The 24,217-nt window shown below is 33.2% G+C and overlaps 2 protein-coding genes across 2 annotated transcripts in view; both read right to left on the bottom strand.

The window, feature by feature from the left end:
• LOC134711394 (ubiquitin carboxyl-terminal hydrolase 34-like) overlaps positions 1-12,790 on the bottom strand; it is a 63,203-nt gene extending 50,413 nt beyond the window's left edge. Inside the window, exons 1-7 of the mRNA XM_063571956.1 lie at positions 12,608-12,790; positions 4,094-4,181; positions 3,323-3,635; positions 2,367-2,417; positions 1,302-1,451; positions 475-542; positions 23-215 (exon numbers count right to left, since the gene is read on the bottom strand). Of these exons, the coding sequence (XP_063428026.1) occupies positions 23-215; positions 475-542; positions 1,302-1,451; positions 2,367-2,417; positions 3,323-3,635; positions 4,094-4,181; positions 12,608-12,650 (906 nt within the window). The 5' untranslated portion in view covers positions 12,651-12,790. The remainder of the gene's footprint in view (positions 1-22; positions 216-474; positions 543-1,301; positions 1,452-2,366; positions 2,418-3,322; positions 3,636-4,093; positions 4,182-12,607) is intronic.
• A 7,543-nt stretch (positions 12,791-20,333) lies between these two features.
• Positions 20,334-24,217, bottom strand: LOC134709401 (countin-1-like). Its single transcript, XM_063569567.1, has 7 exons — positions 24,120-24,217; positions 23,385-23,592; positions 22,713-22,848; positions 22,122-22,234; positions 21,585-21,680; positions 21,056-21,196; positions 20,334-20,589 (listed from the first exon to the last, which is right to left on the bottom strand). The coding sequence occupies exons 1-7, from the start codon at positions 24,123-24,125 to the stop codon at positions 20,489-20,491; spliced, it is 801 nt and encodes a 266-aa protein (XP_063425637.1). The 5' UTR covers positions 24,126-24,217; the 3' UTR covers positions 20,334-20,488.

Here is a 24,217-nt window from a genome sequence, read left to right as displayed (position 1 = left end):
TCCTAGGACCTAAATATCTTACATTTATTTGTGCTATGCCTGCTAGTCGTATAGTCAATGTTGAACATGTGAAGTATTTGAACGCTAGGTCTAGTCCCTCTTTATCAAATGTAAAGTGTGTCTCCAATGGTTCCTTCACTGCGGCCCACATTAAATCTGTCATGTTACGATTACCGGCTAGTCTCAAATCCTGGTCTGATAACTTACACATGTACCTGGTAATAAAATATAAATATTTTCAATTTGTCTACAGCAATTATTTTCCATGAAATGTGAAGTTTATACAGGTAAAGTTTTCTAATCTATATATAATACAAGAAAATATTATATTTATATATATTGAATTTTAATTAGTATATTTTGTAAAAACAAATTATAGTTATATGTGTCTGAATATCATGTGATTTGAAAAGCCTGTGGAATATACCTTAAAAAAACAAAAAGTAAAAACTTAAGAGATGTAATAAGTTTTACCTTATAATTGTTGATCTCAGAGGAACAATACACTGCATGACTGTCTGTATATTCATCCACATTCGTAACTGTGAGAAAAGAAAGATTCAAAAAAATTAAGGATATGTTCAAGTTGTGTACAAATTTTTTTTAAATTTACAATTCATGATTAGAAACAACATCAAAATTGAAACTTTGGATCTGCATTTTTGTTTAATGTAAAATACAAAATACATGTCAAAAGTTTTTTATCTTTTATTGTGAACACTATTATTCATGATTTTTTGCATATGTTTTCCATTTAACACGAAGCTAAGGAGTACAAGTACTGTTGAATTGTATTTCAAAGACCATTTTCTTTTTGTGGGTATCAGTTTTTCCTGATCTGAACTAGCCTATTGGTATTTTCACTTTGAATGCAACCAGTTATAACCATTTAACTATTATTCATACATAATATGTATTAAAACTATTACACCATAAATTATAAATATTCATGCAAAATATTTATTTAAACCCGCAATTGTTTGCGCCTGTCCTAAGTAAGAAATCTGATGTTCATTAGTTGTTGTTGGTTGATGTAGTTCATAAGTGTTTCTCTTTTCTTGTTTTTTATATAGTTAAGCACGTTGGTTTTCCTGTTTGAATGGTTTTACACTAGTAAATTTTGGAACCCTTTATAGCTTGTTGTGAGGTAAGAGCTCAGACTCTGTGTTGAAGACCGTACATTGACATATAATGGTTTACTTTTATAAATTGTGACTTGGATGGAGAGTTCTCATTGACAGTCACACCACATCTTCCTATATATATAAAATATTTTGTTTGCTTTTTAATCTTATACTTACATTAGCTATCAATGTTATCAGTATGTGAGCTACAGTAAATGATAAAGATTCAGGGGTTGCCTTGTCAAAGCACTGCTTGAGACCTGCAATGCCATTGCTGTCTATGAAGTAACACAAGTTTCTCAGCAGATATATTGGCACTTCTGGGTCCTGAAATAATATCATTGGTCATAAATTAAGTGACAGAATTCATGATTTGTTGTTAAATAACTTTCATCCATAAATACATAGCCACTGGATATAAAGTTAGCAACAATAAATCAATGAATGTATGTATACACACTTCTTAAAGATGTAAAGAATGGGTGTTTTTTATATATGATTTTCTCTATCTTTCAATTCTATCAATGTATTTCTTTTATTCCTTTAGTAAAAGCCTGAATAGCATCAAAGCATTAAACTTTTTCACAAATGTCTCCCTCTTAATATATGAATTGACTGAAATATTCTGTTGTCCCTACCAAGACCACAATAAAACGACCCAATAATGTTTGGGTTTTTTGTTACTTTGTAACACTTTTGAAACTTTCAAGATCTTCATAAAATATTTTCTGAATGCTTCCAAATGATAGGAGAGAGGATGAGATGCTCTAAGAGCCCTTTTCTGCATCGGAGAATGAAAACTAACAAAGACAAGTGAATATATGCAGAGATATTTCAGTTAAAAGATAGTGTAATTAGTTAAATAAGTCACAAAATCAGTATTTTACCCATGCAAGTGTCACACCAGAAGAAGGGCCATTTCCTGTGACATTATAAATGCATTTATTGTGATATCAAGTAGAAGCTTAAATTTCAGTAAAATATTAAGCCAAACAATGCCCCAATAACATGCTCTTCGTGAGAAGTTTATAATTCAGACTAATAGTAATTTCAATATAAAAATGATAAGGAAAATAATTTAATATTAATAATCAGCAGTCAGGGTAAAATAAACATCATGAAAACACACAATTTTTCTCAATTCTAATGGCAACTTGAAATATTGAGAAAAAAATGTGAATACATGTACTATACACAAATTTTACTGTAGCTTGGGATCTTGCCCTTGATGCTCTTACTTACAGAAATCTCACAGTAGTTATTCAACGCACTGGTTTCCTGCTGTGACAACTCCTGAAATACCCATTAAAACAAATAATAAAGCAAAATGCAAAAAGTGAAAATAACATTTACTATATGACTAGAAATTCTAAATAATTGGTATTGGTATTTGATATCTTGCAAATATAGTACTAGTAGGTCTCTGTCATGATTTAAAAATATTAGGGAGTGAAAAAAATCTAAGCAGAAATCACTACTTTTAAGTATAAAAAATATCATTTAAGCCAAACAACTCATCAGGGAAAGCAGAAGAGAAGGAGTAGAGAAAGAGACAGATTTTCAGGAAGAAAAACAAATCATTCCTTCAAATATACTTGTCAAAAGATATAAAACAAAATTTAAACTCTGTCACTAGCTGTCAGATGGTGTAAAAGCAAGGCTACTTGAAAGATGCATAAAAACACATTTTGAAAGTTTTTGTGTCTTTGCCTAAATTACAAATCAAACAAACATATTTCCTCTACCAATGCAAAATTAAATGAATCAATCTTATGTTAGAAAAAATTTAAAATCTTATTGGGATCATCAAATCCAAATAAATAAAAGATGTTAACTTTTCAAAAATGTAACTGTTTGTCCTAAATATATATTCTAGTCAAATACTTGCAAGTGCTGATCCAGTCATTTTTAAAAGGGGTGGTTCTCAACCCAGTATAAAGGGGGGTCCAACTCTATGTCCCCATTGATTCAAATGCATTGATTGTCAAAATAAATAGGGGGGTCCAACCCTAGGAACCACCCCTCTGAATCCGCCACTGACTTGGTAACTTTTAAATAAGCAATTTGAAATTTCCAACAACAATTGCACAATGTTGTTGACAATGATACCGACTATCAGCCATGGAACTGACAGAAGACGTCATCCAATCAAAAATGGTGTTATAAGATGCATTGCATTATAATCAATATTGAATTACCTCTAGAGAAGCATGAACCATATGCTTATATGCCATGTAAGATGGAAAGTTCATCAGGAATACTTTGGTTACAAATGTTAGTAATTTTTCCTTCTCCTCCGTTGTGTATTTCTCAGGTTCTTCATTATCATCTTCCTCTTCTGTTTGCATTTTTTCATCCTTCTGTTCTTCTTCTTTTTCTTCCATTTTCTTGTCTTTTTCATGATTGTCAGGTAAAGTTTGAATGGCCCTAATAGCGACACTCAGGATAACTTGAACCATGTTGTTTAACTTCTCAAAGTTTTTCAGAGTTTTGAAACAACACATACATTGCCTGTAAAGAACAATTTCATATTTAACTTCTATCAACAAACTTCATAATATTTGCATGGTACAGTTTCCCTCTATTTATTATAGTTTCTGCAAATAACCAAAGAGGATTATCCCCAATGATCCAAACCAGCCATACAGCTGAGGGAATATTTCTGAAGACTGCAGTAATAATATTTTAAACCCTGATGAGTTTCCTAATGCATCTTTTGAGATATATTATTTGCAACTATAGCTAGTACTAAATAAATATTTTCACAAGAATACATGGAATAAATATTTTAACAAGATTCTAGAAATTTTAAACTTTGAATATGTTTTTTGGGTTGCTCTCTAACTGATACATACCCCACATCCCTGTTTCTTTGCCAAGTACACATGTATAGTATATACAGTTAGTCATTATTTCTAGAACAAATATACATTTTCATAAAATTCAATAATAGAATATAAAATACAAACTTCTGAGGCCACAGGTGGACATAAGTTACAAAAGAAAATATTTCATTTTTGTTCAGCTGACATCCACTGACTTGACTTCTTTCTTCATCTGAAAAAAAAAAGAAAAATAATACAAATATGAATAATATTTAAATCTAGTCTATAAGCCCACTGATTAAGGGCAAATAAAATAACATGTGTGCTTCCTATCACCATGACATTTTGACTTCAGGTAGGTAGGGAGGGAACAGTTTTTATTTTTCTGAAACTTTTTTTCAAATGTTTTATTATATACATGTATAGCCTTTCAGTGTTCCAGCTAGGATTTCAAAAGGGCAGGATGCCAATCCTGAAAAAGGTCATTTAACGCGCGATATGATAATATGAAAAGGGCATATTTTAATAAAAGATGTTAATCAAACATTGTGTTTATTCGTTGAATCACAGGTTATACAAGAACAACATCATTAGCCCATATAGAACTCTATCTTTCTACTTTTAAGGCTGAAAACTTGTCACACAAGTTTTTTTATCATTGCTTGGCACAGTTGAACTTTATATGCAGGTATGTTTTGAAAGGTGACCTGTTTCATACTGTTTCTATGGTCTGCAACATTTTACCAGTTTCACCTTTCTACCCATGCTGTGCTTAATAGCAATACAGCACAAAACAGCTGTGCTCAGTAAATGCACAATTTTAGGATACATGTATATAGCAACAGTGAAAAATTGTATCAAAAAATAAAGAATACAGAAAAAGATGACCAAGGCACCCTACCAACACTGCTACTAAGACCCTCTTTAACTTTTACCATATCTCAAAATAAATACCTAAACATATATATTCTTAAGCAAGAAGTATGTAGACATATTTTAGAATATATGTAAATGGGTTACTCAATGCTAAGAAAAAAATCAGTTAGAGTTATCTTTCTTTATTCGGGTGTGCTCCTTCTTTGGAGGATTATAAACAGTACGTAAATATGATGTTAATATGATCACAATATGGCGGCCGATTTTGTTATTTTTGTATCAAAAATGAAGGCAGTCAATGACAAATAGTCCGAATTTTCTGTTTATTTCACGGAAAACAAGTAAAACAATGTCTTCAACGAGTTTATTGTTGTTTTCAACATTCTGTCATTACGTTTCCTCCATGAAACTACGGTAAACATCGCAAATTGTGCCCAAGTTGTTGTATGCACATTTCTTCAAAGATAATTGCCGACTGACCGATTCTATTTGAATTAATTAATGTTGATGATCATTAATGACCCATCTGATAAACGGATTACCTATAACAACAGATTATGACACCAGTTGTAACCGTTGATTAGCTTGGGGTCGTAAACAAAGTCATAAACTTTTCCACAGGTAAAATTTAGTAATGAGGGTATCATATCAATACGAACAAATTAATATGCAATCGATCTTCAAAAAAGGCAGGGCGCCCTAGAAACTGTAAAAAGGGCACAGGGCGCCACTCGGGAAAGGGCAGGGGCGCCCTCTGAAAACGTAAACAAAGTCATAAACTTTTCCCCAGGTAAAATTTAGTAATGAGGGTATCATATCAATACGAACAAATTAATATGCAATCGATCTTCAAAAAAGGCAGGGCGCCCTAGAAACTGTAAAAAGGGCACAGGGCGCCACTCGGGAAAGGGCAGGGGCGCCCTCTGAAAACGGCCTAGCTGGAACACTGCCTTTGCCTACGATTGTAGTGTGAAGCAATAGCTTTATATGCTTATTTTTTGGGGGTCTTTTTTTTTGTGTTGCATTGATATCGATCTAAATGGCAATGCACTAGTATTTTTTTCTTTATCTCATCAATCCAGAATAGTTCCTATTTAAGACATAATGTACAGAATAGTTGTGTTTAATTTTTTGTTGATCTTGACAGTGGTCAATCATACTATGAGGTATGGGCTTTGCTCATTGTTGAAGGCCATACGGTGACCTATAGTTGTTAATGTCTGTGTCATTTTTGGTCTTTTGTGGATAGTTGTCTCATTAGCAATCATACCACATCTTCTTTTTTATGGTACTGTGGTTGTGCTCTCATTAAGAAATAAGATTGACCAAAATACATGAGTGGAAGCAGGACTAATCGCCCTACTGGCAAATCACTAAACCCCAAATTGCTCGACTTTTGAAAAATCGCCCACAACTGGTTTACAAACTCACCCCACTTGTGAAATGGGTTGAATCCCAATAATTTTTCTTCTGCCAAATCACCCTTCTTAATGAAAAAATTTTGATGAAAATATTATTTTCAGGTCTGCCAACTCACCCACTTAAGCATGTCAAAAGAAAACTAATCTACACAGAATACAAAAAAGACAAAAATGTCATGAATGTATTAAACTATTTTTTTTTATAAATTAAATGTTTCACTTTGTAAAATTTTTATTGTGTTCTGATTATAAATTTATTCTAATAAGCTGAGTTGTTTACATAACACAGACAATTGAAAATATCGTCACAGAAATGCTGATGCTTACCTCTTTCTGCTATATTTCAACAAAAAGAAAAGAACAAAAAAACATCATGAACATGATGCATTTCCAACGTTTATGAGAAAGAAAAGAACTACAAAAACATGTTTATCTAAGGTTTTCAAAGGTATTGGTTTTATTTATAAGTGGGACAGGAACATAGATACACAACAAGATTGCATCTTTTTTCATAAGTGGGATGAGTTGGCATTACTTAATTCATCGTGATTTATCTATTTGTCATGAGTTTGGCGAGCTGGTAGCTTAATTCAGAGGGATTTCAATCTATTTCAGAAGAGGGACAGGTAATCCAACCTATTTTCAATGTGATTTTACCCTTTTTATAAATGGGGAGAGTTGGTAAACAAAAGTGGGTGATTTTATTAGAAAGTTAGGCGATTTGCTAATGGTGGCAATTTGTCATGGATTCAATGTAGCTACAAAATTAAATATGCACATACTGTGACATACACCTGTATATATATCATACAATATTTATTCAACATGTTCAATAAAAAAAATAGTTGATTCTATTTTCATATCGACATATGGATATTTATCATCTTTATTGTTATTATTATAAGATGATTATCAAAAGATACTGGGCTGTTCAAATTTACCATAATTGTTTTTACAAGAAAATAGGGTTGAGCTTTAACCAGGCATTTAGGTTTGTCATCAAATCATTAAGAATATTTTTTTCTTAGTTTATTTGAATTTCAAAACACACTCTATCATAAACAAAATAATTCACACTAGTACAAATGTTTTATTGGAGGATAATTTATCGTTAAAGACGATAAGTGAACTAGACACAGGGGTCGAAATTAGCGCTAGTCCGGTAGTCCGGGACTAGTAAAATTTGCGTCGGACCAGTAGATTTTGTCAGCTGGTGGACCGGCGGACCAGTAGCAATTTGTCGATAAAAATCACTGATTTCATCGCAATGTCCGTTTGTTTACAAAACAATTTACCTGTGAAATCTATTACACAGTACTGGGGGGTATTACAATTGATCAAGTTGATTAATATATCGGGTGAGCGTCATTCACAACAATATAAAATGTGGAAATTTTTGACACCGCCGAGTTAAACCGCCGGACAACAAAATTAAGATAACTGAAAATCAAAAGGAAGATCGAAATAAAGTATATGAAAGTGACAAAAGGAAACGCAAATACCAAAAATAATGGGAAAAAGATCGTGAATGGTTGCATTATATAGTAGATCTGAATTTAATGAACTGTACAATATGTGAAACATTTGCAATGAAAGACCTAGATAGGAAATATATTTTCATAACTGGATCGTCAAATTTCAGATTGTGGACGTGGAAACAGTGTTGATATTTTTTCTGTCCTTGATCCTGATTTTGATAAAGAAAATCATTGAGATTACCAAAGCCTTTATCAAAATCAAAATACAGACTATTCCTTTGTTACTGTCTAACTTATGTAATTGAAAGCATCAAAATAAAATTGAACATCTATCATTTATATTAGTAAAATTGAGAATGGAAATAGGGAATGTGTCAAAGAGACAACAACACGACCAAATAAAAAACAACAGCAGAAGGTCACCAACAGGTCTTTGAAGTAGCGAGAAATTCCCGCACCCAGAGGCATCCTTCAGCTGGCCCCTAAACAAATATATACTAGTTCAGTGATAATGAACGCCATACTAATTTCCAAATTGTACACAAGAAACTAAAATTAAAATAATACAAGACTAACAAAGGCCAGAGGCTCCTGACTTGGGACAGGCGCAAAAATGTGGCGGGGTTAAACCAGGGCTTCCAAAATTTTTCTGAGCCAGCCAGACATTTTGTATTCGATCCGGATTTTAATCCGTAAGACTAAGTCACAAAAAGAAATTATGGTAATCAGACAGATGGCCATTCCAATGATTGACATTAGATTAAAAACGATATCAAACTTTACTTTGATATGAATTTGATGTTCTGACATAAACTGTAAAATTGGCATTGCATCATTCAAAGTGTGCACATCAGCGTGCTCATATCTGCATTAGACTCTTCATTTGTGCAAAAGACGTTGTCTTGAACTTTATTGTCGTTTTGAAAGTCACATTTTTCAAAACCGGATGTTGACTTGTTTACATAACACGACTGAGCGAAGAAGCTCTTTCCACGTTATTTCTTCAACAAAATACTTTGAATGAACGTTAGATACAGGTATCAATGATAGTTTTAGCATTTTTGAAGAAATGTAGGATGCATAATTAAATTTCCCACCTGTGCACATGCGCACATGTGTTCTTGTTCGTACAACGTAGTTCTGACGATTTTTAATTTAAAACCTTTTTAAATGTTTCATCAAATAATGTTTATAAATTCATTTCTTATAATTTTTATCTTTTGGACAAAATAATTAGTTACAAACCGCTGAAATGTACCAAAATAATTGTGAATGGACCGATTAATTTATACGATGTCCAGTACTGAAAATAGTTTACCTGTCACCTGAACAGGTAGTTTTCAGCTGTCCAACAACTAATTAGCCTTGATTAAAATTAGAAAGTATTGAAGTAGGGGTTGTTTTGATAGTAATTAATCATCATGTCACTTTTATGACCGGAAATGTATGGCTGTTAGGTAAAGGCAAAAGGTTGGGTCAAAAAGATCGTGAATTTATATGTTAAAATGACCGAAAAAGCCTTTGAAACTAAAAAATATATGACCGTTTAATGCTTTGGCCAGCCGGACTTTTACCGGACATTATACAAATGACCGGAATATATGACTGTTTGGAAGCCTTGGGTTAAACATGTTTGTGAGATCTCAACCCTCCCCCTATACCTCTAACCAATGTAGAAAAGTAAACGCGTGTTTGTCAAATTAATGTCATTTTTGCAGGACCAGTAGATTTGGAGCTGGACCAGTAGAGTTTTCAGTCCACTGGTCCGGCTATCCAGTACACAAAAAAGCTTAAATTGGACCCCTGTAGACAGCCGACCCCAAGTCATTACATTATAAATAAAGCAATGCATAAAAAAGGGGGGGTTTCCCATTTTCTCTTCGTTCATCTGGCCTGAACCAATCTGGCTTCTGTGGCGGTACCAGGGAAAGTAATCCCCGCCAGCTCAGCTCCAGTCCATCATTGGACTTACTTGGCAAATGGGGGACTGCACAGATTAGATAGAAAGGGTTGAAAGCTTCCTCTTGAAAGATACCAAGGAGGGAGCCTTGGTATATCAAACATGTCAAAGACTTATAAGTTAGGCACTGGCTACAGTTACATAGAAATGTAACAATAATAAAAATATTATTGTTACATTGGAGACTAATTGCCGGAATGCAAAGTTGGGTAAGGAACCGATTAATTACGAATGTAACAATAATAATTGAGGCTACGGTTACATTGCGTTATTGTTACATGAAAAACAGCAATATACCCTGGATTTATTAAATTTAAATCTTCTATAGTTTTGTTGCTTAATTCATTCATATGTACCAAATAATACTTGTAATAATGACAAATAATAAGTTATTATTCAACAAATTGTGTTTGAATAGTTTTACGTATTAATGGTTTTGATGTTCTTAAAGATACTATCCCAAGCCAGGAGCCTCTGGCCTTTGTTAGTCTTGTATGATTTTTAATTTTAGTTTCTTGTGTATAATTCGGAGTTAAGCGTAGCGTCCATTATCACTGAACTAGTATACATATTTGTTAAGGGGCTTGCTAAAGGACGCCTCCGGGTGCGGGAGTTTCTCGCTACATTGAAGACCCATTGTGGTCTTGGTTGTTGTCTGCTCTATAGTCGGGTTGTTGTCGCTATTAAGATGACACATTGTCATTCCCCATTTCCATTCTCAATTTTACTTCAGTAGTGTCAAAGGTGGAAATTATAGTTCAATGGTTTGTTGTTGGGATCCAAGTCGGGCTGAGAAAAGTTTCCTTTTCTCAGAAAGTTTCCTTTTCTCAGTATTTAACTGCAAACCTACTCTCATAACTGTCATTATACTTTGGACAAAGGATGAAGAGATTCCTATTACCAATTTAGTTTAGGGTGAAAAATTTGAAACTTTGGATTGGTTTGAAACGAAACTGATTTAATAACAAGACACAAATTTACTACAACTATACAAACACAGTTCTGAAAAAAAATTATATATCAAAAGCAAAGTTTGCTAACTGTGAACTTCTGTATACATGTATCATCCATGGAGGACGTAATTTCGTTTCAAAATCAGACAGAGCCTAAACAAAAGGTAACTGTTTTCCCTTTTTTTTAATCTATTATATACCTTTATACGAATATTGCCGTTTAGAGAGGTTTTATAAAAAAAGATGTGTCGGACTTAAAATGCTCCAAAAACCACTTACTGGATATGTAGAAACTGTCATTGTAAATAAAAATAAATAAAGAAATTGTATGTAATAATTGTATGTATATTGTAAATATAAAATAAATGTTTTCAACTTTTATTATTTAGTTCATATTACTAGTCCCATCGTACATTGCCGTTTTTTCAATTAACTGAATAACGCAATGTAACCGTAGCCTCCATTATTATTGTTACATTCGTAATAAATCAGTTCCTTACCCAACTTTGCATTCCGGCAATTAGTCTTCAATGCAACAGTAATATTTTTATTATTGTTACATTTCCATGTATAAACTGTAGCCAGTGCCTATAAGTTATCCAGGTGTAATGATAAGTCGTTATACTAAGGCTATTTTTTTCTTTTTTTTTTCTGTAGACTTAGCTTTAATTTTTTATAACCATGCATTGGCAAGCTTGATAACTCGTAATTGTTTGTCAGTAACTAAATGTACAATGATGTCCCATACGGAACCTTCTGACCTTGTTTGTTTACATTAAAATTTCAATGGCGTCAAACTCACGTGATGTCAGTTCGTTATATCCAATCAAATTGCTCTACTGTCAATTAGGGGATTTTTCAGTCTACAGCAATTACGTTATTTCTTTCTGGGATATTGCTTCAAAATAGTTTGCAATAGTTCTGGGTTTTATTCAACAGGAAAACTCTTTTTTTGCCATCCCTTTTGACATCAAGGGAATTTTGTATTAATATTTACATACAGTCATGATGGTCAGAATATCGATCTTTTTATAATGAATAAAAAGAAAATTCTATGAAAAATAAATGTAAATGGTTTCTTATTAACCAACTCTATATGCCTGTTCAAAATTATGGTATGGGCATCGTTTTTTCATATAGTTTTCCTTTCATTTTGGTTGAGCTTTTTTCGCGGGAAAATCGAGAAAGAGGTAAGGAGCATGTCATTTTTAAATTCCTAAAAATACGTTTTGCTTGACCTATATTGCCTGCCACGAGATTGATGACGCTGAATGGAATGTACACAAAGCAATGGAGGCCGGAAATGGGATTTTGTGAAGTTCTAGAATGTTTTTAAATATTCGGAAGTTGGGATTGAAACGGGCATTAGAAAATTGGCATTTTTTGGTAATAATTGAGAACAACAATGAAAACTTACCTTTAGAAATGGTTTTTTATTCAAAAGTGCAGAAAAAACGTATTTTGCACTGTTTTTCTACGCCAGAAGTACCGTAGTGACATCAATGCAGAGTTTCCCCGTGTGTTTAGTTCAAACACAAATACCTAACGAACTGACAAGATGAACGATCTTGGACTACGGTAGGATATAGACACTGAATTTTACAGCCATACACTGATAGAGGCCAGCTTTATTTGAGTGATGCTAAATTCAAAAGAAATTGGCAATGTGCAATTTCAAAATGCTTGTTTCCTTTTCTTTGATAGTTAGATAGTGATATACTGGTGACCAGTGTTGTCGAATGATGGAATTTCTCACTCTCAGATGTTGAGACTGTAGACATTATTTTTCTATCTTCGGGTACTGCAGTATTTTTGTCACCGCTTCTGTTTAAATTATTGACTTCTACACCATTTATTGATTGTCACTGATACTCATTTATTTTGCTGTTTGTGTACATAAATGTTATAGAATGTTTTGGTCAGTGGAGAGAGAGTTCGCATGGGGAATACGGACAAAGGAAAATACTTACAATTGTCAAGTAAAAATACCATATCACTACAAAGGTCACACATGGTGGCAGTTATTTCGCAAATGGCTTCAATATTGGAAGCAAATAAAGAAGTCTTCTCTAATAAATAACTTCACATGTTGAATTGTCGGCATTTTACAATTTGCTAGTGTCCCGCCATATTGTTTTGGATTTTATAGCAGACTTCCGGTAACGTTGGTCCGGTTCCTTGCTAAAATTGTTGTATTTTTACCTTGCTCATCTCGTCGTCTGGTTCTTCGTCATAATAAAATAAAAGAAGGTGAAGGGGGATAAACGTATTTTACAACAAATTAATTTATTTCGGTTATCACGAATTCAAATATTTTTCTTTACGTCAGCTAGGACCAAATTTTAAACAGGGACGCTCTATACTAATATAGAAAAGTCCCTGATTTAAAGTAATTAAAATAAAACTAGGAAAAACCTCCTCCACTTTTATTCTTATTCACTCGGATTTCCAGGCTTTCCTAAGAGATATGTCAGATATCTAGTCTGTCATCTCTTAAGTTTAAAAAAAAAGCCACCTTAAAAAACAATTAATTATTAATAAGCATCTAGCACGATCTAGTAGATATTCTATATTGTTTTGTGAGTCGTTAAACTGAAGGGTTTTAAAGAGAAACTGTTACTGATTAGTAACTTTAGGGCTCGAGCAGTCAGCTTTAGGGTTCATATACCGCATGGTATATAGATATAGGAAGATGTGGTGTGAGTGCCAATGAGACAACTCTCCATCCAAATAACAATTTTAAAAAAGTAAACCATTATAGGTCAATGCGAGTATGGCCTTCACCGAACTACAAGCTATAAAGGGTCCCAAAATTACTAGTGTAAAACCATTCAAACGGGAAAACCACCGGACTAATCTATTAAAAAAAACGAGAAACAGGTACAAATAACATAAACAAACGACAACTACTGTACATCAGAAGTTCCTGACTTAGGACAGGTGCAAACATTTGCAGCGGGATAAAACGTTTTATTGGTACCAAACCTTCTCCCTTTTTCCTGAAACAATAGCATAACATCACAACTTAAAAAAAACACACGATAAAATATCAATTGACAGGCTTAACTCAATCAAAAAACGTAAATTAATACTCTATGAACGAATAAATTTGATCTGCGGTATCTGAATGCAAATGCACGGTTAATTAAGTGTTAGGGACAAACATTCAAGGCCAAAAAGCAAACAAACGTGTCCAAACAAAGCCATGGCAAGACACCACTGCGAAATATTTAACTATTCGGAAATTATCACTTTCGAAAAAAAAACGGTTTTGATAATACAGGTAAATCTTGAAGTTTATATATATGTAGTAACTGAAAATTAGAAGATATTCCAAATAATAGACAAGATCCATATTAATACAAAATAACAAAAAAGCATTATAAACAGTATCAACAGGTCGAATTAACAAGAAAATACGATTTGAGAGTACTCGCAGTTACTGACAGCTAGTTCAAAGCCAAACACAATTAATGATAAAAAAAACATACATCAGAGACTAAAACCAACTTAAAAACATCCCAGGGATTTAGTATTTTAACGTCATGAACAGTCAGAGAAGACATGACTTGTGCAATGCCAAACATAAATGTATCAAAAGGTAGTAGGATAGTGAGGAGCGAGTTCCATAGAGATAAAAATTAACGTGTCACTCTGTGTCTCTATACATCTCGCCTCAAAAGAAGATATAATTTAGTTATGTTTTAATTTGCTAATGACAAAATCGATATTAGTGCCAATGTAAACTATTCAGAGGTCTAATTACGAGACAAAATCGATATTAGTGCCAATGTAAACTATATTCAGAGATCATATACCTACATTAAGCCATGGACTTTCTGTTAGAATAGAAAGTCACTGATTAAGGGTTAAGCGTGCCCGGAATTAAAAAAATGCATGTTATCTCTGCATGACAGTTCAATCCCTTCTTATTACCAACACATGTGTTATAGTAGTCTCAGTTATTATATCTGCTTTTAATATTAACGGATGCCAAAGGGAATCTTGAGAAAATGCAAATCAGAAAATAGAATGCCGTGAGCGGTCACTTAAATTGGTTTTCTTAAAACAAACTTAAAATTTTCAAACAGCGAAATAAAATCACGAACATGCAAATCCATAGCAAGACCCACACTTTGAAATAGTTGCGGTCTATGTAATCACATTCAACAGAACACATAAACAAACTTGAAATGATCCAGAGATGTCCTGCTCGTTAATCATGCAACAACTATACAACACCAGAAGTGTAATAACCGTATGACTATGTTATAAAATATAAATGACCAACACTTCAATAGAGCACCGTGTAAAAACAACACTTTTTACAAAGTTGTACACAGATTAATGTCAATACTACAAACAGCACCAGAGACAATTAATATATATTCTATGTATTATATGTCTCTAATAGCACTATTTCCAACAGTAACTTAATCGTGACATAAACGCACAACCAAATATTTCGTCAAATTTCTACTGCAATAGAAAGTTACGAATGGTCATTTTTTAGGCAATTTCTGCGCGTACCCGCATGCGTAGCCAAATTGGCCCTCATATATGAAAAATATTAAAAAACTAACCAGAATAGTTTCTATGAAAGGCTATTATATATAGGGACGTAGTAAAAATAAAATAGACATTGAACTCTTTTTTTCAAAGTCGAAATTTTGACATTTCAAATCTTAAAATCTCTATGTCCAATATATTAGATACGTCCTTGCTGTGCCTTTCAAATAATTTCTTTTCACTTATTGCGATAATTTCGAGTTCATTTCACATTTTATTCCCGATCCGATGACATTACATTATAAAACCAAAGGCAGGTACGCGTAGACTACGAGGGTCGTCATCGGCTACGACGCGCAGACACTTCATTTTTCTCTACTGCAAAAGAAATTTTCAAATGGCATTTTTTCCTCTTACAATAGCTCAGTGGAAAATGCTATCACAAATGGTTATTACATGCCCAGCAATTGAACCTTCAGAGAACAATTATGACACCAAGAAGAAGTAGAAGAAGATGATGAAGAAGAATCCTGCTGTAAAGTTTTTTTCTAGATTTCGGGGCCTTTTATAGTTGACTATGTGGTATGGGTTTTAAGCCCGCTGCATTTTTGCACATGTCCCAAATCAGGAGCCTCTTGCCTTTGTTAGAATTGTTTTTTTGTATTTAAGTTCATGTTAACGTTTTGAGGTTTAGTGTGAAGTCCATTTTCACTGAACTAGTATACAATTGTATTTAGGTGCCAGCTGTGTTGAAGACCATTTATGGCCTTCTGCTGTTGTCTGCTCTTTGGTCGGGTTGTTGTTTCTTTAACATTCAATTTTATTTGTTCATTGTTAAAGACCTTAAGGTGACCTATATAGTTTTTAATTTCTGTGTCATTTGGTCTCTTGTGAAGATTTGTCTCATTGGCCAACATACCACAGCTTCTTTTTTATATATATCTATGCTAAAATGTATCCCTTGCATCATGCCGGCACACTGTTTTGTCGAAACGTTAACGCAAATAGATACTGCGGTGAAGATAATATTATAATAGGTTTGGAGTGCATTTCTTTCTTACCAACATTTTGTAAAAGTTGTGTGGCGTTTGTCATTATTTTCTAAACGCTACAAAAGAAGAAACAAATTCATTGTTTAATCAGTGTTTACTGACCCTGTTTGAACCACAGGTGCTTGAGGACAGGATCCTGTATGAGCCCCATATAGTCCCTCCCCCCTTTTTTTTTTTTTTTTTTTAACATAAATCTCACATTTTTCGATATATATCACTTATTTGTACCATATATATACTAATATACCATATTTATACTCTAAATATGCATGTTTACTATCAACGTGAATCTCGACTATAAAAGGGGGGAGGGACTATATGGGGCTCATACAGGATCCTGTCCTCAAGCACCTGTGGTTTGAACTTTCAATAATGCATGCACATGTTGTTTGTAAACAGGCTTTTTACAAACGTAAAAACAAATACATCGTTTATGTAAACTTTGCAAACGCATGTTTGAAAGAAATGATCAAAACATGTGCGCGCTTCTAAAGCCGTTTGCCTCGGTTTGTCTTAGAAAGAAATGCACTCTCAATCTTGTCATTACAGTCCCAGTAAGTTTATCAAAATGATAGGAACACGTGGTATGATTGCTAATCTGAAAGCTCTTTACCATGCATACAGGGACTAAATGACATAGCATGTTTATTGACTTAAGAAGACGTTAATTGGACATGCTTTGATACTATATATGCCCTTGAATTTTTACTAGATAACATTTTTGTTCGCTTTGGGGATTCCGTATATCGTCAGATTATCGGGATTTTAATGGGGACTTACTGTGCACCACTTATTGCGGACTTTTTTTGTATTGTTACGAGTTACAATTTATGACAAAAATAAGCAAAGACCCATCAAAACAACATCTGATAAACAAATTTAATAATACTTTTAGATATTTGGATGATATTTTGGCTCTCAATAATGACGACTTCAGTATGTATATTAATGAAATTTATCCTGCTGAACTTACTTCAAATAAAGCTAATACTAACAATGACCACTGCCCTTTCCTCGATCTTGATATCTATATCACTAACGGAAAGCTGAATACTAAAATTTTATGATAAAAGGGATGATTTTTCATTTCCTATCGTTAATTATCCGTTTTTAGATGGTGACGTTCCCTTGTCACCATCTTACGGTGGTTATATATCTCAACTTGTACGATTCGCTCGTGTATGTAACAATGTTTTAGATTTTAGAGAGAGAAATTTATGTATTACTGAAAAATTATTACACCAGGGTTTTCGATATCACAAACAAGTCAAAACATTTACTAAATTTTATCATCGGTATAAAGACATCATTCGTAAATATAGCTCAACATGCAGACTTCTTATACGTTCAGGTATTTCACATCCAATTTTTTATGGAAATATTCTTTATAAAGCACAAAGGTGTCAGTATTCACCTCATTAACTTACAAAACCGTTGAATAGACTTATTAAGAAGGGATATAATTACGATACTGTTGTCAAGTCATTAAAGATTGCATATTTTGGCGTTAATATTGAGTCACTGATATGTTTTTGCGTCGAAACTAAACACATTAATTCTAAAACCAGTTGTTGGCATGACACGGGTTATGTTCTTCTCATATATATTATGATGATATGATACTAAACCCCTAACGGGAAGGATTGTGCCTGATGTTCATATGATGAAATCATAATCTTTCAGTCAGTTTAATTGAAGTCTGGAGCTGGCATGTCAGTTAACTGCTAGTAGTCTGTTGTTATTTATGTATTATTGTCATTTTGTTTATTTTCTTTGGTTACATCTTCTGACATCAGACTCGGACTTCTCTTGAACTGAATTTTAATGTGCGTATTGTTATGCATTTACTTTTCTACATTAGTCTACAATCAGAATTAAAACATTTCTATGTTGTTCTGAACTATTGTTTCAGGTAAGGGTGAAGGTTGGTACCTATTGAAACGTTTAAACCCGCGGCATTTGTTTGCACCTGTCCTAAATCAGGAACCTGATGTTCAGTGGTTGTCATTTGTTGATGTGGTTCATAAGTGTTTCTCGTTTCTCGTTTTAATATACAGATTAGACCGTTGGTTTTCCCGTTTGAATGGTTTTACACTAGTCACTTTCGGGGCCTTTTATAGCTTGCTGTTCGGTGTGAGCAAATCCTCCGTGTTGAAGACCGTACTTTGTCCTATAATGGTTTACGTTTAAATATTGTGACTTGGATGGAGAGTTGTCTCATTGACACTCATACCACATCTTTTTGTATTTTCATAAGAAAATATATCTCAAGAATAAACACATCCATTACTTTAAAAATACTACGGTCCATACATACTGACACAACCAGGTTATCAATTAACGACCGTGATTGTAATCATCACTAAAGTTTAGAACATTTATGATTAATCAAGAGGATAGCAACACTTTTTAATTTATACCAATTCACCTGTATTATATAGCCATATTTGATAAGAATTCTGCAGGTACAATGTATATAGCCAAACTTCATAATCAAGTTTTTTATTCTATGAAATAATTTAGCAAAACTAATTCAGTGTGGTAATAAAGTCATGACATAATAGGTTACTAGTGTATGTAAAGTTTTCTTGTTTGAATTGTTTAACACTAGATATTTTTGCCCTTTATTATAGCTTGCTGTTCGGTATGAACTATAGTTTCTTGGGGAAGTTCGTACTTTGACCTATCAGTGTTAACTTTTTATGCATTGTGACATTGGTTGGGAGTTGCCTCATATATACAAACCACTAATCTTTCTCCAATTCATCTACACAGCTTGAAATGACATGATTGCTTGTGATTAGTGTGGTATATTGCACTGTCCAATATATTTGATAATTCTTACTATCCTTTTTGTATAGAGTTTCAGTTTCAGAGGAAAAGAAATCGAGAACTTTGAAATTTCCGAACCATGAAAGTAATATGGTTCTTTTTTTTTCTCAATTTCAACCGGTGGCTATAAGGAGTTATATCAGAGGTTTCCCAATCCATGCAAGGGCCTCGCAAGTGACTGTTATTACATAAGGTATTTCTCAATGTGTTGTCTTTTATGGAGTCTGAAGTCCTTTTTTGCAGACTACGGGTGATTTATAGATTTACTTATACAGACATCGGTCTATTGGTAAATAACGTATGTTAATCACTATAGTCTGGCTCAAGGTGTTCTGTCCGCCTTAAAAACAATACATTATTTTTACCGCTGTGATTTGAATTATTTGCCCCAGAAATTACATTCGATAACTGTCTATCCATTTTTTTTATAGATGTCTTTTGTTTGTTTTCTGATTTTGGGTTGCTCTCTCATAAACGCACACTGTACCTCCCTCAATTTACCATACAGTAAAATAACCAAATGAAATGAGAACGAATCGCTGAAACCCTTGTTAACCATCTTCAGACACTTTATTGCAGTTATAGATGTTGAAAATATCCCTTATGTTTAGCGCTACAACAATAACATGAAGGTTCCTCTCTATTGTGTGAATTGCAACAGAAACCATGCAGGGGGCTTCATTAACAAACACCCAATATCAAAACCCAATAAGCTAACATGAGCTAACAAATCGTGAAAAAACCACCCTCTATGTCTTCCCGTTTGTATTTCAGATTAAGCAATTGCCTCCAAAGTGTGCATGGTAACATTTCCAACTACAAGACAATACTACTTCAACGGAAGATGTATTTCGAAAGCGGGTAATCATGACTTGAAGTAAAATAAGATAGTTCACTTTACTCCGTTTGATTTATGTGTTGCTCTTATACTAGACAGAAAAATCTTTTGGAGCAGAGTGATTTTAGTGAGATTGATAAGAGGATAATATCAACGGACACTTTTAAGTCTCCAAATTATTTTAGATTTCATTTTGAAATCTAAATCGTACAACTGAACATCTGTGAAAGCATGCAAGGGCAAAATCATTAAATTAATTTGCACTCAGAGAACTGCACACAATCATAAACCAGCGGGCCAACAAAATCTTGCATCTTACTGAACAACTGCTTAGAACCATTTCCCCTTTTAATAAATGGGTTTAGCAGAATTTGACTATTATGCATATGAATATTTCTATTAAATAATTACTATTAAGAATATTTAAAACATATAAAATAACATTTTTGAATAACAAACGTAATTAAACACGTCTTCAAAGTTGTCGAACAATAAAAAGGTTGAACCATTTTTTTTTATTTCATAAATGACGACATGATATAACAAATATGATTACAGCAACAGAATAAGACAGTTTCCATCTTTACATAAACATGAAAATATCACAAAAATGTTCGATCTTAATTTGTTGTATTGCTCTCTGTAATTTCAAAAGTTGTTGTGGCTTCATCGTAAATCTGACTGTTTGGATGTTTGCTGCCACATTCACCATTGCAGATAGCTGTTGATAAACAAAAAAACATATACATAAAGTTTACATAATACATCACAGGAATATGTCAACGCAACTGTCTGAAGACAACAAATCTCATTAATAGTCGTCACTGTTTCTAGGTTGTTGTTTTTTTGTATGTTTAGAAATTCAGCGATTGAAGTCTGATAATACCATGTTAGCTAGGCAAACGTTTTAATTAACTTGTATACTCTTCTGAGACAGAAGATTGTTAAAATATATGAGGGTCAGGATGAGGCATAAAGAATGGGATTAATAGGCCAGAACTACATGGAAATGTACACGAGAAAGAAATAAGAACAGAGAATAATGGTGTGCCAAATATAAAGAATAGAGAAAAAGATCCTATGTATTTGTGTTTTTTTCACTTTCTATAATAAAAAAAGAAGAAAGATTAAGAAAGTATGAACACATACAAATGTCACAGGCTTTACAAAGTTACATCAATACGTACCAATTTTGACAGTATAATTTCCAGGCATCCATGCTTCGCATGGTCCTTGTGTGGGGTCACAGTTAGGATCAGGTTTAGCTTTTAGTTTAACTGATTGAGGATACGATCCTGCGTCAGCCAATTCATGTAAAAATGAACCCTCTGTGAAAAAGAAGAAAAAAGGCTATATTGTTATCAGCACTAATGCTTGCAGGTATACTGTGTATATAATTCTCATTTGTACAAAATTCTTAAGTCAGAAATTACATGTACCAGAGCATTGTAGCTCCTTTTTAATTGTAGTTTAATATATATAAATATATTGATTGTTCATTAAGAACCAATTCTGACACTCACTGCATGGTGCATTTAGAAAGTTCCTGCGTTTCATTTACTAAAAAAAATAATATTGGTTCACTTTGCATGCTGGAATAAGTAATTTAGTTATATGTGGCACATTAAGTTTAACCTGCGAGCACAATAAGTTTGTTTTTGCAACATTATTTTTAATTAAATGTAATTCAAATTATTTAATGAACGACTGACTTACCCACTGGAATGTGATCTACTGTTTCTACTTCTAAAATAATTTCGCCGGTACCAGTGCCGTTAACTGAGACATATGTGAAGTCAATGGAAAACTGTCCTGTAATATAAAAAAAGATTAAACATGATCGTCGCAAGATGCAGATTCTATAGCTTATTTAAATAAACAGTTACAATAGTGCATGACTAGCGCACTTTCACTGGTCTTCTTTCTTTTGTATACTTTGTACATCATAGCAAATGAACAACAATGAATCACGTGTTTTTTCAAGAAAACATGAGGTGCAATTTCAGTAAATTTCAACTAAAAGTGCGTAGAGTCCGGTATGTATGAAACATTTCGCAAATATCACATTTACGATTAGAGATACACCAATAATGGAAGGCAATTCAGACAAGTCCGTCTAATCAATTAAGTTCTAACTCCCGTATTTTAATAAAATGTAAACCCATTTGTACTTTTAAAATAACAATTTGTCAAATGTACAAACTTACAATTTGAAATAACGGCTAAACATCATGCATATATACATAATATTACCTTGAGGTCCAGATTTAGGAGTGACTGAAAGTTGGGTTATTTTTGCATCACCATCATCTTTAACGGGACACAAATTCACCTCTTCACAGAAATAGATTGGATCTAAGTCGGCCCTGCAAAATTAATTTAAATTAGTCACAATTAGTCATAATTTCATTACTACAAACTACATCAAAATTATAAAAAGCCTTAAAAACGAGTCGTTACTTACCATTCCGAAGCGCAGAAGATCATCGCGTTTTATAATTAGGATTCAGTAGCCCCCTGTCGGTAAATAGGGCTACAGTAAACAGCTTGTACGTCCGTCCGTCCGTCCGTCAGTCACAAAATGTTTTGGTTCTGTAACATTTAAATTACCTTGTAGGACGGCAATGATGAACATTCCATGATTATTCACCAATAGTAGAAAGTGTATTGCTATAATTCTAAACCGATTGGAAGTTAATATTGAAACTGAAAAATTCAAAACTCCTAGAATATGTGTCATGCACCAAGCATAAACCTTCATGCTCAAAATGTAAGTTCAACTAAGCTTTTTCTGTGTATAAGCGTTATGTTTCCTACCATATCTATATAAAAAATAAAACTCACTTTTCGATAAGTTTGATGAATTCTTCAATGCCAGCAATGTCGCATATGAGATCACATACTTCGCCGAGAGCCTGGCTTCCTGTTTTCTGTGCCAGAGCACTGCATAATGCTCCACATGTGCCGACAACTCCGCCCTCTGTAAGCATATATTTTGAATATATTGACCAATTTTAAGAAAGATGCAACTTTACCTTAATTATTCTAAATGTAGGCTTAAAACACCTGTAAGTTATTTATGATAATCAAAACCGAAAAACTTGAGAAATACATTAAACTGAAACAGGTTTGAATATATTCACATACTCATCCGAAGCTATCATTTTTAAAAAAAAAAAAATTTTTTTTTTTGGGGGGGGGGTGGAGGGTATTAGCACTTTCTCTGTTATGAAGCTGTATCTCTGGTGCATAAATACATATATAAACTGTGTGCATCTATCATCCATTTATTGGTGCCTTTTGCTGTTAAGTTACTCAAATAAACTTATTAATTGTACTATTGTTGTATTATGCATGTATATATATATATATATATATACAGGACACAGCTCAAACTTCTAGGTATTTTACTTAAACATGTATATTATACATACAAATCTTAAAAAGGCTCATACGAAAAAAACACTATACGAACTTCACTATACACAGTGGGACATAATTTTAAACTTAACTTACGAAGAATCAGATTAAGTAGTGTGTTAATAGCCTGTCCTGTAAATGATACACAAGTAGGGCACAGATCAGCACCAACTTTGTTGTGTGGATTTATGTATTCTACTTTCTGAAGGAAGCTGTGTGCAACTTTCTGATTTGGTCTATCCCTCAACAGCGACATAGCTGTTGACTGGCAAACCAGCATCAGCGCTACTCCTACACAGAATACCTGAAACAAAACAAAATAGAATTTCAACTGCAAATGCCACTCTTTCTCCATTTTATTGTTATTACCTGTGATCCATTAAGTTAAGACGTTTTTTCAGAATTGCACATAATATAACAATTTATATTTTAAATGGCATTGCATTATAGAAGGTTAAACTGGACTGTATCTTTAGCTCAGTCAGTCAGTGCTTCCGAACTGACATCATTTATACGTACTTTTCAAAGATTTTCCGTTGATTATTTTTTTTAAGAGAAACTAAGCCTTCAAGGTAGGCAAAGTTCACCTTAGATGAATTTTGATATTTTTAAGTCATATAGCTTCAATCTTTTTTTTTAACGTATTTATACTCCCTGGTTTTCAAATGTTTGAATTTGAGCCTTCCGAATAAAGGTTAATCTAGAAAAGTACTTCGGACGTACGAAAAATATAAATCTAATTTTCTTTTTCATAGTCCTATTTGGTTGCTTCCTGAAATTTCACAATTCAAAAACAGGAAAGAGAGTTTGCTTTGCTGCATAAAATCTTACCTTCATTTTCTTATAACTATAGACTAAAAAGTGGTACGAATTGTGCAAAGGAATCCCTTTTATAGTTCAGAGATCTAGATAACAGAAATAATCTTTTG

This window comes from Mytilus trossulus, chromosome 3, assembly GCF_036588685.1.
Source record: "Mytilus trossulus isolate FHL-02 chromosome 3, PNRI_Mtr1.1.1.hap1, whole genome shotgun sequence".
Classification (NCBI taxonomy): domain Eukaryota; kingdom Metazoa; phylum Mollusca; class Bivalvia; order Mytilida; family Mytilidae; genus Mytilus; species Mytilus trossulus.
Note: the sequence above shows the minus strand (reverse complement) of the source record. Positions and strands in the feature narration are given on the sequence as shown.

Coding starts and splice junctions, on each gene's coding strand:
- LOC134709401 (XM_063569567.1), bottom strand. Junction 22,849..23,384: donor ACTACTTAATCTGATTCTTC/GTAAGTTAAGTT, acceptor ATATGCTTACAG/AGGGCGGAGTTGTCGGCACA. Junction 21,681..22,121: donor TCCTAAATCTGGACCTCAAG/GTAATATTATGT, acceptor TTTATATTACAG/GACAGTTTTCCATTGACTTC.